Raw genomic sequence first — 13,052 nt, 5'->3', positions numbered from 1 at the left:
TGTTCCTAGCAGCAAGCAACTCATTGTCTCTCAAGTATTAGTTCCATAAGCTTCTGTAAAAACAGCCATCAACAGCATTTTCAGGGTTAGGCTGAAGCTTGTCAAGAGGTTCTCAGATGCTGCTTAGAAAATCATGAGATCCAAGCTGGACTGATAAAGAGAATGTTGACCAAATTAGTTAACAAAGCGTTCAATATGCAATCTAAATTCTCTCCATAAACCTACTAAATTTTTATTTTGAATGTAGAAATGTATTTTCTTCACTATTTTTTACTGAACATTTCACTCAATGGATTTAATAATCTAGGTCTATATTAATACAATATCATTTGAATTTCTTAATTAAAGCAAAAGAACAGCAATAATAACTGGAATTTCTTTTCAGCTAGCATACATAAGATGACTGACAAAACTAGCACAATCTAATATATAGGAGAAATATTCATAATTATAGACTTTGTCAATAAAACAGTGCACCAACTGTGTGTATATCCGACTTCCTAAAGAAACAAGAATGCTAATCAGTTCATCAGGGGCCTTTAGGTTGCGATATTTAGCGACAGGATGCAATAGCATGCTTGTCCATGGAGCCTAATTGTACTCAGGATGAAAAATTATTTCCAACAAAGCACCATCCTTCCTTTTTCAGATTTCCTGCTGATTTCTTTTTATGAGCTGCATGCTTTTCAAGACATCAACATGATTCAGCTTTCCATGTCACAGGAATAAAAGTAAAGACAGGTCCAGGCTTCATCACGCTGTGCAGGATTATCTAACCTTTACATCAAACCTTCTTTGCTTTGTAATTTATTGAAGTTCCTGTTTTTCTAAAAGTGAGCTTCTTTAATTAGTGTGTTCACAGACATTACTAGAAAACTATGCAACTTTACTGTTTTGAAAATTACTGCCTGTCTGCTGGGAGAGCGTAGTAGGTGAGGGCAAATTATTACTCTTCATAATATTTACTGTTCAAAATATTGTACCTGAATAGTCTAATATAATGAAATATATAGTGTGGCTGGTCTTACCTGTACTGATTTATTCTGAGTAAGACTAAATATTCATCTCACCTGTTTCTGACAGCAATCAATACCCAATGATTGGGGAAAACAAGAAGGAAACTTGGCAAGTATAGCATGATAATTCAACTGATGTAGTATTTAGTTTCTAGCAGTCTGCATATTAGCGATTTTTCTGAGCTAAAGCTAGCTCTGGACTACTGTGTTTAACAGCTCCAGATGTACTATCTTTAGCTAACACTCTAAGCCTTATATGAAATTAATTTACATTTTCAGCTTCTACAACATCCTAAAAGTAGATGCTACAGTTTGTCTGTTGCGTAAGAAAACACTTCTGTTAGTATGTTTTAATCTGCTGGACAGTATTTTACATGGGATAAATCCTGGTTATTTATAAGACACAGTTAATATGTTGCTAACTTTCTTCCTGTATGGCATACAAAATGACAAGAATTTTTATTATATTTTCCTGACTTTTTTGATTTTCCACCTTCAAAGTCCTAATCTATTAAAATATCCCTTATACAGAAACTATTGCCTACTGCTGATCATTGTCACATGCCACATTAGTAGGTATGCAGTACACTTTTTTGAGATGGGATGATTGAAGAACTTGAGATAAAAAAGTATTACTGATTTTTATAGCAACTTATTTAAGTTTTTGGCTTGCTCTTAACTGCAATTGTTCTCAAATGTTCGTTGGTTTTGGTTTTTTTTCCCCCCCTCCAGATCTATTACTCTATAATCACTGAAGTTCACTTGCTCTTTTGTCAGCATATGCCAGTATTTCTCTTTTGACGTGAGATTTTTTGGGGTTTTTTTTTAGATATTAATCCAGAAAAAATAATCATTCCACTTTTGACCTAAGAAATGTTTTTCCTTGGAAGTCTTTGTTAATACACCTTGTTGAAAAGTGCATGGAAATTCAGTTATGCTCTACCAACTGTGCCACCTTTATCTGCATGCTGTAATAGAACTACAAGGGATGGTTTCTCTTTACAGAACCCACGTTGACTCTCTCCTCCCCCATCATATTATATCTCCCATATATACATGTTGGTTTTATTTTTATTTAGTCTTCATCAGTTTTCTTGGTAGAGAAGCTAGACTTGCTGATCCTCCTTGCAGCCCTTTTAAAAAACTCAGATGCTTCTTTTCAGCTTTGATTCCTCTGGTGTCTTGGACTAATTTAGTTCATGTAAGAATCTACAGTGCAACAGGTTTCTATACTGACTTCTTAATTTGAGATCATCCTCCTTCCAGTCAAAATATTGCACAGTGGGGTCAACCAAAGTTCTCCCTAGAGAAAACTGATGCAAAGAACAAATTGAGCTATATGGCTATGGCTTATCTTCTTGGCACACACTGACAATCCAGGTCTTCTCTGGGAGGATTACAGCTTTTGAAATGCTTGAAAAAGACAACATGTAGATCTTGTTTTGCACTTCCTGATATGATCACTACCCTTTTTAAGTGATCGGTAAACTGTTCTAATGCTTTTTATATATGGGGATGAAATTTCAACCCCTAGAAAAGTTATGGTGTTTATTGACAAGGTCCGCCTACTTACCCCACGTGACTTTTATTATATTTTAACTTTTCACATTATTTCTCTACAACTGTGACTTATTCTGTCTTAAATACAATTTATAACCTTATAGCACAGTATTCCATTCACTTCCTGACATCAGATTTCAGAAATGCTGAATATGTCCGTAACACAAATGGGAAATAAGGCATCCTACATAAGCTTTTTTAATTTTTAGATATTAGCATAGAAGTACGCATTTATTCCTGAACTTAACTTTTCTCATGCTATCCTTCTCAAGTAAAGATAATTTTGTCAGGGTATTCTTCACTCATTCTCAACTGAATTTTGTTAGCTTCTGTCATATCTGTTTTATAGGTATGGGTGTTTTATAACCACATCTCCAAAGGAAGATGTATATTAAATTATCTGTTACTTCAAACCTTAGACTTCAGCTTAAAAATGCAAAAGGTTATAAGGTATTTTAAGTTCCAACATCATAACTAATTTGGATTAAGAAGAGTCTGTCCTTTTTCATAGATTTGATTTCTTAATAACCGCTTCCCATTCCTAACTTACTAGACTACACATCATTTTCTTAACCAAGCACAGACTTTGTATAGTCCTAGCAAAATTTCTGACAATGTCATCCTGGATATGTTTTCTTCTAACTTCCTAAACAATAGTTTATCTCTTGCCTTCAGGACCTCTCTCCTAGTTCTCCTATTATGCTATTGGCTTCTTCAGGGACAAAACTTATGTTTCATACTACAGAGACACCATGCTGGTGGGCTGCAACATATCTCTCAAAACCACATTGAGCTGGAAAAAAAAGGCAGCAACAGCAACAACAAAAGCTAGAACAAACTCACCAACAAAATACCCAACCTTACAAAAAATTAGTAGCAACACTGAAAGGTTACTGATAACCCACAGAGTCTAGAAAAGGCCTAAAGCTAAGCTGTAAACACTTTGGTTGCAGCTAGTCTACTGAAAAGGAAACTGGCCCTAATGCAGCAAGAACCAGTATATCCACTCGGCCTCAGGGTCCCTTGCCATCTTTTATTTAATAGTATGAAATTAATCAAGAGGACTGTCTCCTCAGTACCCATACCTTTGTACATAACAAAGTAGTCTTCCAGCTAGGTAATAACCTAACCATGATTGCACAGGAAATTTCAACCTGTCTCTCTATCTGCTGATATTTCTGCCTCCAGATTAGTCTCAGTGCCAAGCATATATGACCAGCATCTGGTAGGGAGGTCTAAGTGAAAGAATGTTTTTTTCTGCTTTAATTAAGTATCTTCATGTCACAAGGTTTTCTTATGAGAGACAGGCAGTGAAGTTGGCTGCAGGATTTGGAATACATAGTGAGAAAAGGAATTCTGGCAAAAATAAGACCAGAAACCAGTTTTCAGATGCTAAGAATCTCATTTTGTGAAATAAGAGAAGTTTTTTGTTCTGTGGTTGCATGTACAAAAACATTCACAGTGGTAATGCATACACTAGAAAACAAATAAACACAGGGTGACAGACATATTTTTCTAAGATATTCTCACAGAAAATGAAGTGTTTAACATTCCTATTAGAACTACTTTCCACTAAGTTAACAAACTTATACACAGTGTAAAACCTATCAGTAAACATTTTTCTCATCATTCTATTAACTACAGATTAATCCTTTATTTGGACTGTTCATGTATTGAGTTTTGAAGGAAAAAAGTTATATTTTAAAAAATAAATGCTATAGTCTAGACAGCAGTTAGGCAAGGAAATTTAAAGTTCAAGGTAATGCAGCTAAATTATTTCTGGTTTGCTTTTTTTAAAAGGATATTGACATTTTTGCTACAAATTTATCGTGCTTATCTTCAGGAACTGGAAAAGTCTGCAAATCCTTCTCAAGCTGTTGGAATTGCCTTTCCATATGCTTCAGGCTCTTCTCCAGATTTTCTGCTGAGACTAAAATACAGAACATTCATTCTGTTAACACCTTAAACAAGAAACATTGTAATATACATGAGTTAAAACTTTACCTAAATCAGCATACTACAGTTTTAATTCTGAAATAATAGCACACTGAACAAATTGCAATACAAGATGAGGGGGTCACTCTACAATGTTCAGTTCTGCTCACTTATGCGGTTGCCTTCTTCTGATTAGATGTATGCTTTTTGAACACTGCATTTCGTTTTATTTTTATGCCTAAGGTTTTGCATTGCAATTAACAGTGTTTTAAATAACCTGAGATACACATATGCCAGTCTGTCTCTTCTGATTAACCAAAGGACAAGTTTTGAAGCTACTCCAAGAACCACAAAGCTTTCCTAAGTCTCATTCTGTTAAAACAGAAAATACGATCATTTGTATGGAAGATCATGAAGAAAATAAGACCGTCAAAACACAGAGAAAATGGGGCTATTAAACACCTACACATGAAACCTAAGACTTGATTCCCTAGTTTGAAAGAATGATGCCTGGTAAAAAAACGGAATTTGTCAGAGAGAAAGTGCTTGCCAAGCTGGAGGGAAGTGCAAGCACTTGAGAGGGTGCAGCAGAGCAAAACAGGGACTTAGGAAAAAGAGAAGAGATGAAATGTCAGGGATTTACAGAAGGATGTAGAAAAGGTGCAAATTTTCTCTATCAGAAAAAGACAAAGATAAATACAACTTTCATCCATTTCAAGAGATGCACAGATGTAAATAGTTGATTAAAATATCAAGATCATAAGAGTAACCTGAGGATAACTACTGTTAGCATGCATTCCATCTTATATTTATAACATTGCAGTCAGTTAAAACTTGTTTCTTGATTGTTTATGAAGTAAACTTAACATTTAAATTTGTTCCACAGGAACAAAACATATAGATATGAACTAAGAATTTTAGTGTAATGACTTAATTTTTTCTTTTTTCTTCATTATTTATTTAATTCATAATATACTGTACCTATAAAGGTAAAGCTACCTTAAACTTTGTCTAAAAAAAATCCCTGAAGTCCGTGGCCCTATGATGTTACTAGGATCTGTAGTGGAGCCATTTCTTCCACTGAGTTATGTGATGGAAAATATAAGATACACACCCTCAACATATCTTTCTCTCATAAAAACCTAACAGAGTCCCCAAATCACTAGAGCAAAATGTTGCATAGCAACTACAATCCCATTCATAGCAGAAACGCTAACACAACTATAAAATGATCAATGGTAACCTGTTAAAATGCTAATGTAATCTAAAAAAAAAACACACCCAACCATCCAATTTGGAGACAATCAACTTTTCTAAAAATAATAAGGAAATATAAATGTATGTTCATATTATAAATCATAACTCATAATTTGATTTATAATCACAATTTTTAAAACCTTCTGTTTACTGAAAAACATTTCTTTCCAATTGTATGTTAGACTTGGCAGATTTTCCCTCAGTGATTGGTAAGCCCAAATCATCACCAAGTAGGTCAGCTGGCTTTGGTAGTTAAGAAACTGCCTTGTTTGTGAAGCGGAGCTAAAATTAGAAGCTGACAGTGTTGACTACAAATGTGTTTCAGTCTTCACAGGTTCCAGAAACAAACCTGATTTTAATAGAAAGTCATGCTTCTGCTGTCATAAGAAGCCTTTGAGAGTAGGCACAAATATTTTAAGACACTGATTTACTTAGAAAGCTGCTAAGAAACACAGAATACAATACCTTGTGCTTAACATATCTATCAATAGGGCTATTCGCATCATAGTTTGCATAAAAACAGTTCACAGCATAAAGTGATGTACTTACAAAATGTCAGAATGATGAGACTCAGAAAGTACATAGGTTCAAAACCAAAGCAAAACAAAACCCGATCCATGAAAAAAACCTCTATATCAATTGCAGGTAGCAGCTGAGTAACAGTTACATTATTTTTCCCAGATAAAAATAAAAAAAACCCAAAACCTCAGTGCCTAGAGGTGATTAACGGGTTATATACAAGAAATTTTGGAATTCTTGCTTCCAGCTAAGCCAATTTTTTATTGGCCAATCTTCTATTACTTCAGTTCTTCTGACACTGAACACTTACATATTTGATCTAGAATCTTTACATATCTATCTTGTTCTGAAAGGTTTTTTTCCTGTGTCATGATCGTGAGTTGCTCCTGAATATAAAAATTCAGCATTCTTTTGATTTCAGCAGTGCACAACTACTAGATATATTGTCCTTTAAGACTGTATTTTTGGCGATAACTTCAAAGAGAGCTCACAATATGCTGGTATTAGTTTGGTACTACTGTTTGTGCAACTTCCGATTTAGTGGAAACAGATTAAACACCCCAAACCTGTAAATACAAGGAGCTCTTCAACAAAAAGATCCCTTGAAATACCTGCCAACCTTCCCTCATGCCCCTGTGGAAGACATGGTATAACATCTGAAGAGACACAGAAGAATGGCAGAAGAGAAAAAAAAATCCCTAACTTTGACCTCTCATCCTAGGAGGCTTCAGATACAAACCAAAGCTAAATTTGAAGTAAGTGACTCATGATAGTTTGGACACAAAGTCAAAGACTGGGGTTTTGAATGTTATGCAACAAAACCAAGTTCTTCATTGAATACAGCGCATGTGTGCCTGAACGCTCTTTCACTTATACCCTCTGAACTCTCATACACCCCTTTTTTAAAAAGGCTCTTGATGTTTTTATAATCAAAATTATATTTCCTCACCTTCTGCCTTTCATAGTTAAAACAACTTTGTTCTTAAAGTTTCTTCTCTCGATTCATGTTTTGCGATACCATGGTTATTCCAGAAGCCTCTTTACTGGTTTCTATTTTAAAACCTTTCTGCATACTATTTCAGGTGATGACTCACCAGTCCTTTTAATGTTTGCAGTATTATTTCTACAGTTCTACCAGAAAAACCTTATCTGATTATCTTACAATAAAATATCCTTTTTTTCTTGAGTAAAGCTCTTATTATAGTATAAAGATGCACGATCTTGTACTTCATCCTACTGATTTTCATTTCTTTTACTCTGCTTCCTCAGGATCATTCAGGGATGACAACCCAATCCCCCTCTCAGCTGGCAAAGCTGTCTAACCCTTTGTCAGATATGCTTATTGGTGCAATACCACCATTTTATTTTTTTTCATATTCCTTTTAGAAAGTACTTTATGTTTCTTCCACTTCTTATTCTAATGAATATTCTCCCATTTTACATACAATTAAATGCTTTCCAGAAGTCAACATAGATTTCATGGGTCAAAAAAAGAGAAATTAATAGCCAAAGCTAGCAGATTAGTCTACTATCAATAAATTAATTTTAATTTTATGCTGCTCTCATTAACTTCCATGTTTGATTATTCTTTCTTCTATAAACTTTCATACGAGTAAGGTCAGACAAAGAGATGTGTAATTACCCAAATCATTCTTTTTTCCTCAGTTTCTTAAATAACCTGTAGTCACACAACATTACTATAGCCACAGCAAAACTTGGTAAAAAATGTACTTACTAAACTTTTAGTTCCATATCTCAATTATCTCAGAACGCAGAAATAGAAACTGATATTTACAATATGAAAATATAGTATTCTGATTTTTTCTTTCAACAAATTTCAATGGAGACATTTTGCTCCCCTCTCCCACATCCCCAGATCATTATTCATGCTTAAGATTAAAGCAATATTTCATGCAGTTTTGAGACTATACCTGTTTTATCCTAAATCCTAGAAATAATTCCCCAAAGCAAAGCAATATGACTTGTGTGCTCTCTCATTTATATTGCTGTTTTTTCTGCTACTTTTTTCAACAGATATTTCAGCTGATATTTCAGAAATCCTATGTGCTGCCTACCCTGTGTGACAATTTTCTTGGATGGTCGCAATCTCCATATCAAGAGAATCTGCCTCTTGCCTACAGATATTTTGCTTCCCTTGTGCTATTCTGGCCCCTATATTCTAAGGGGAGAGAGTGACAGTGACAAGCTGAACTCTAGCCTGATGCAGAAAACTATACCATATTATTTAAAAAAAAAAAAAAAACAAAACCAACTTGAAAATATACTATTGCTTTTGCCATTTGAACTTCATACTGGCCTGATGGACAGTTTACTGAATAATTCTCTAAAACTGCCAACACATTATTGTAGCAGCATTTAAAAGGAATCTTAAATGATAAAATAAAGCCTAAAAAACCCTAAACAAAACCAACCAGAAAAACCCCTGTATTGTCAGATGGGTTTAGAGCACTAACAAAGAAATATTCCACAGGCAAAGTATTAGAAGATTTCTGTAAACACCAGCAAAGGCCTGAAATATCCATTAACAGTGGAATAAGATCTAGTTGGATATCGTCAGTGTCACAGAAGACTGAAGATACAATATTTATGCTTTATTTCTCCCAAGGTGACATTTTCTCTTGTTTTCTACAGCCATTTTATAGCTTTCTTGCTTTTGCTTTTTTTCTGTCTTTGTGTGTGTGTGTATATAACAGGTATATAAAATACTCTTGTTGAAATCCCTTTTTTCCCCGAAGCTCTGACAATGCCATCACCTCTTGAGCCCTCAGACTTTCCCTTCCGTAGCCAAAGCAGAGTCCAGTCACACACATGAAAGAAACAGCCCTCTAAGCAGGATTTAATTAATTTTCTCTTATTTTGAATTCATATATGAGCACACTAATATACGGTGATTGATGAATAATGCATAAGCATTTTTGTACCCAGTCTGCTAGTAATAATAGTTCTATCATCAGTAGGAATAGTCCTCAGATGTTATACTAACTGTGCTCTATACTACCTACACAAGAGTCCTCGTCTGCTAGACTTGTTATAAACTTCTTTTGAGAACCTCCTGGGTGAAACGCACCCTGAAGCCACACATCTCTTTTTACAGTGTACAGTTTAAGCTCAAAACTTGAAAATATGGTCAAAAGTTGAAAACAGAAACCCCCAAATAACAAAGAATTCACTGATGATCAGTTATTCATCACTGGGTTGGTACTGAAATAAAGAAGCAGCTGCTAAGGCAAGGCAAAAAAATGGCTAAGCAACAGGATATGGCACCTGCCCCATCATGGGGAAGTAATATCCCCCCCACACCGTGTTGCACAGTACACAGTGATACAGTATAGTAGTGGACCAAGAGCTGCCAAGAGATGTAATTTTCTTATAAAAGAAGAAATCAAGTTTGGATGAGGGAAGAGAAAGGAGACCCTTGCATCAGTTGCAGCTTCCCTCACTGAAGAGCTCTTGAGCCTCATCACCTCGACCCTTTTGGATCCAGACCATGAAGTGCTGTGCTGACTGCAGTGTATTGTATATTCACAGCTAATTTAGGATTTGATTGTTAATAACGAGCTGCTTTGAATAGTCAGGGATAGTGATTAATAATTATTAAGAATTAATCATTAGCATGAAATATTAACGAATCAGTCTTGTACAGTTTAAAATAAAAGTTTAAAGCCATCCAGATTTCTCAGTCTTCTAAACAAACCCATTACTGCAATCTCCAAGACAGACATACAGGTAGCAAGATACACAAGCCTACACATACATATATATATATATATATATATGCACTTGCAACACTTTCCTACTCATTAAAATTGAGCTTTCTCACCTTCAAGGATATATACATCTGCACAATGTAGTCAGCCTTTCTATTCTTCTGCCATTTGATACTATTCCTTTGTCTTTTAACAGATATCTACATTTTGCCCTATAGGGTAACAGTATTATTTTGTCTTAATCTCACTATCACTATACAGCATTGAAATCTCTCATTAATATCCAGATGTTTATACCCAATGGAATAAATATTACATTAAAAGTACTGAACAACTTTATTTGAACCCTGATATGTCTACAGATCAAACTGTCTACATGTGATATATGTCTACACTAATGATCAAAGTGCTGGTAAGCCTGCCATATGAGGAAAGGCTGAGAGAATTGGGTTTGGTCAGCCTTGAGAAGAGAAGGCTTAGGGGAGACCTCATCACCATGTTCCAGTATTTAAAGGGTAGCTACAAAGAAGATGGAGACTCCCTTTTAACAAGGAGTCACATAGAAAAGGCAAGAGGTAATGGGTACAAGTTACTCCTGGGGAGATTCCAGTTGGACACAAGAGTAACAATTTTCATAATAAAAACAAGTCATTGGAATAATCTCCCCAGGGAAGTGGTGGATTCCTCAACAGTGGACACTTTAAGATTCAGCTGGACAGGGTGCTGGGCCATCCTGTTTAGACCGTGCTTTTGCCATGAAAGGTTGGACCAACTGATCCTTGAGGTCCCTTCCAATACGGTATTCTACGATACTGTATAAATAATAGGGGGCTCAAGGACTGCACCAGAGATTGACCGTCATACTTAAATGTTGAATCACTGCAAAATGATAAAGAAAGCAAACTAGTTGTATGGACTACTGACATACTTCAATATCATATTAGAAACTGAAGCACTGTTTTGGTAAGAAACTCTTGTTTGTGCTCAAACTCTTGTTTAATATTTGATTTGCTAATTCATGCTTGTAAGAGGTGCATATATTCTGTGCCCTAAAGAAAAAGAATATTTCACTTACATTTTAGTAGTTCATTGTATAATGATATCTTAAGATTATTTGCCAGATAACAGTACCGTGCACAACTTAAAGTCACAAATGTTAAAAGAAGTAACAGATTATATACAATAAATACATAACAGTATTGCATATGTTCCATCAGGTTTTGAAGCTATAATTTTTATGTTGTAAAATGCACTCAGACAAAAAAAAAAAAAAAAAATCACAAGAAGGTGTGTTTAATTACTTATTTTCAATAATTTCAAGTTACTATAAAATGGTTCAGACAGGAATATGGCAAGTCTGTAGTGTGCTGATGTAGGACTTGTGTCCCAACAGAGAAAGATTTGTTGATCCATTACAGGTATAGACAGGGGTGCAAAAAACATCAATATACACAAAACTGTAGAAATATTTAAAGGTGTACTTAAACCTCACCACCATTAATTTCCCTTTGCAAATATTTAATGTCCCTGGTATGGTATCTTAAATGATGGAGTAGATTTTTATGTCTTAAATGGTACATTTCCAGTAAATAGATACATTTTTAGCCTAAGATTTTCAAGATGAAAAACAAGTTATGTTCAAATAATTTCAAAAACCAGTAGCCACAAAATAACAAGCTTTTTCAGCCTTGTATAAAAATCTCACACAATTTAGAGCTTGAAATAGTCTTACAAGTACTGCATTCATGGACAAATATATACTTTAAAACTTTCTCTACTGCTTAGTTCTCAATAATATTGTAAAATTAATTGCTAAAAGTGTGACATTTTCTCAGTCTTGACAACAAAAAGCAAGCAAAAGATATAGCTTTATAATTTTTTTAATTACTTTTAAACAATGGTATTTGAAAACCCTTTCTCCATATAGAATTCTTTGTCTGACACTTTGTCACACTTCAGTATTTATTTTAAGGCTAATACCATTACTTTATAGTTAACAGGAGTCTTGTTTGAAAGTCAAATCAAACCAAAACTCCTATTACTGTTTTTCAAGCCATAAAATTCAGAATTTACTATTTTTGGTGTGACATTCATATAATCATGGTTATAAGAACTCTAACCCCATCTTAAAGCCTGTAGTTCCTTTTTTTCCACCATGGAAAATACATCTTAAGAAGGCAATTTTGCAACTTTATTCTTTTTGATAGTTAGGCACATTGATCTAATTTCTAAACTAATTTGTACTGTAATTAAGTAGAATATTTTTCTCTTATTGCCTCCACACCCACACTATAGCCCTCTTCCCAATTTGTGGTATTCTAACCCTCCTCTAACGATAGCTCTTTTGTCTCATCATCTCATTTCACTGGGACATATCTACTCCTAGTTACAGTAAATCTTTACTGAAGTAGCAGTAATACTTTAGAAATCATAGTAGGTACAACTGTTCCCCAAACGAGTAAGTTCCTTTACAAAATCACATATTGTTTTGTTGTTTATACAGTTATTTCTCTAATTCTCATTTTGTCCAACTTCAATAGCAATTTTCCATGGGGATACAAATCAAATCATTTACTATGATAAAATTCCTGAAATTAGGTCCATGTTTCTTTTAAGATTTTTTTTTTTCTTGATATAAGGAATGCTTAGTCTTATTAGCTGCGTCTTCAGTAACTCTTGTAAAGCATACATTGGCTTCTTTCCATATAAACTAAGGCATAAAATAAGTTTGATACCTCCCTTGGGTCCTGTCTTTGTATGCAACCACCAGGATCACAGACCAAGAAACTAGACAGTCTCGTAGGTGCAAGTAATAGTGATTTTCACTCAGAGTATAAACACTGTGTTTTCACTGTAAGGTTGATTCCTAAAATTTTGTGACTTTTACCACTAGATTTTGGGTTACAGTCCTGTGTGTATCAGAAAGTTGAAATATAAGCCATCTGCCACACAATTCTCTGCCATTCATGGAAATCTCTGAATAGCTACTTTTACTTGTATTTCATAAACCTACATATAAAAAAACCTAACAAAACAC

At 34.5% G+C, this 13,052-nt stretch overlaps 1 protein-coding gene across 2 annotated transcripts in view; it reads right to left on the bottom strand.

Moving 5' to 3' along the window:
* The window catches only part of DIAPH3 (diaphanous related formin 3), a 255,321-nt gene that overhangs the window by 91,767 nt on the left and 150,502 nt on the right, over positions 1 to 13,052 (bottom strand). For both annotated transcript variants that reach the window (XM_074912215.1, XM_074912225.1), the window contains one exon: positions 4,382 to 4,506. In XM_074912215.1, coding sequence (XP_074768316.1) covers positions 4,382 to 4,506 — 125 coding nt within the window. The remainder of the gene's footprint in view (positions 1 to 4,381; positions 4,507 to 13,052) is intronic.

This window comes from Athene noctua, chromosome 1 (genome assembly GCF_965140245.1).
Source record: "Athene noctua chromosome 1, bAthNoc1.hap1.1, whole genome shotgun sequence".
NCBI lineage: Eukaryota > Metazoa > Chordata > Aves > Strigiformes > Strigidae > Athene > Athene noctua.
Note: the sequence above shows the minus strand (reverse complement) of the source record. Positions and strands in the feature narration are given on the sequence as shown.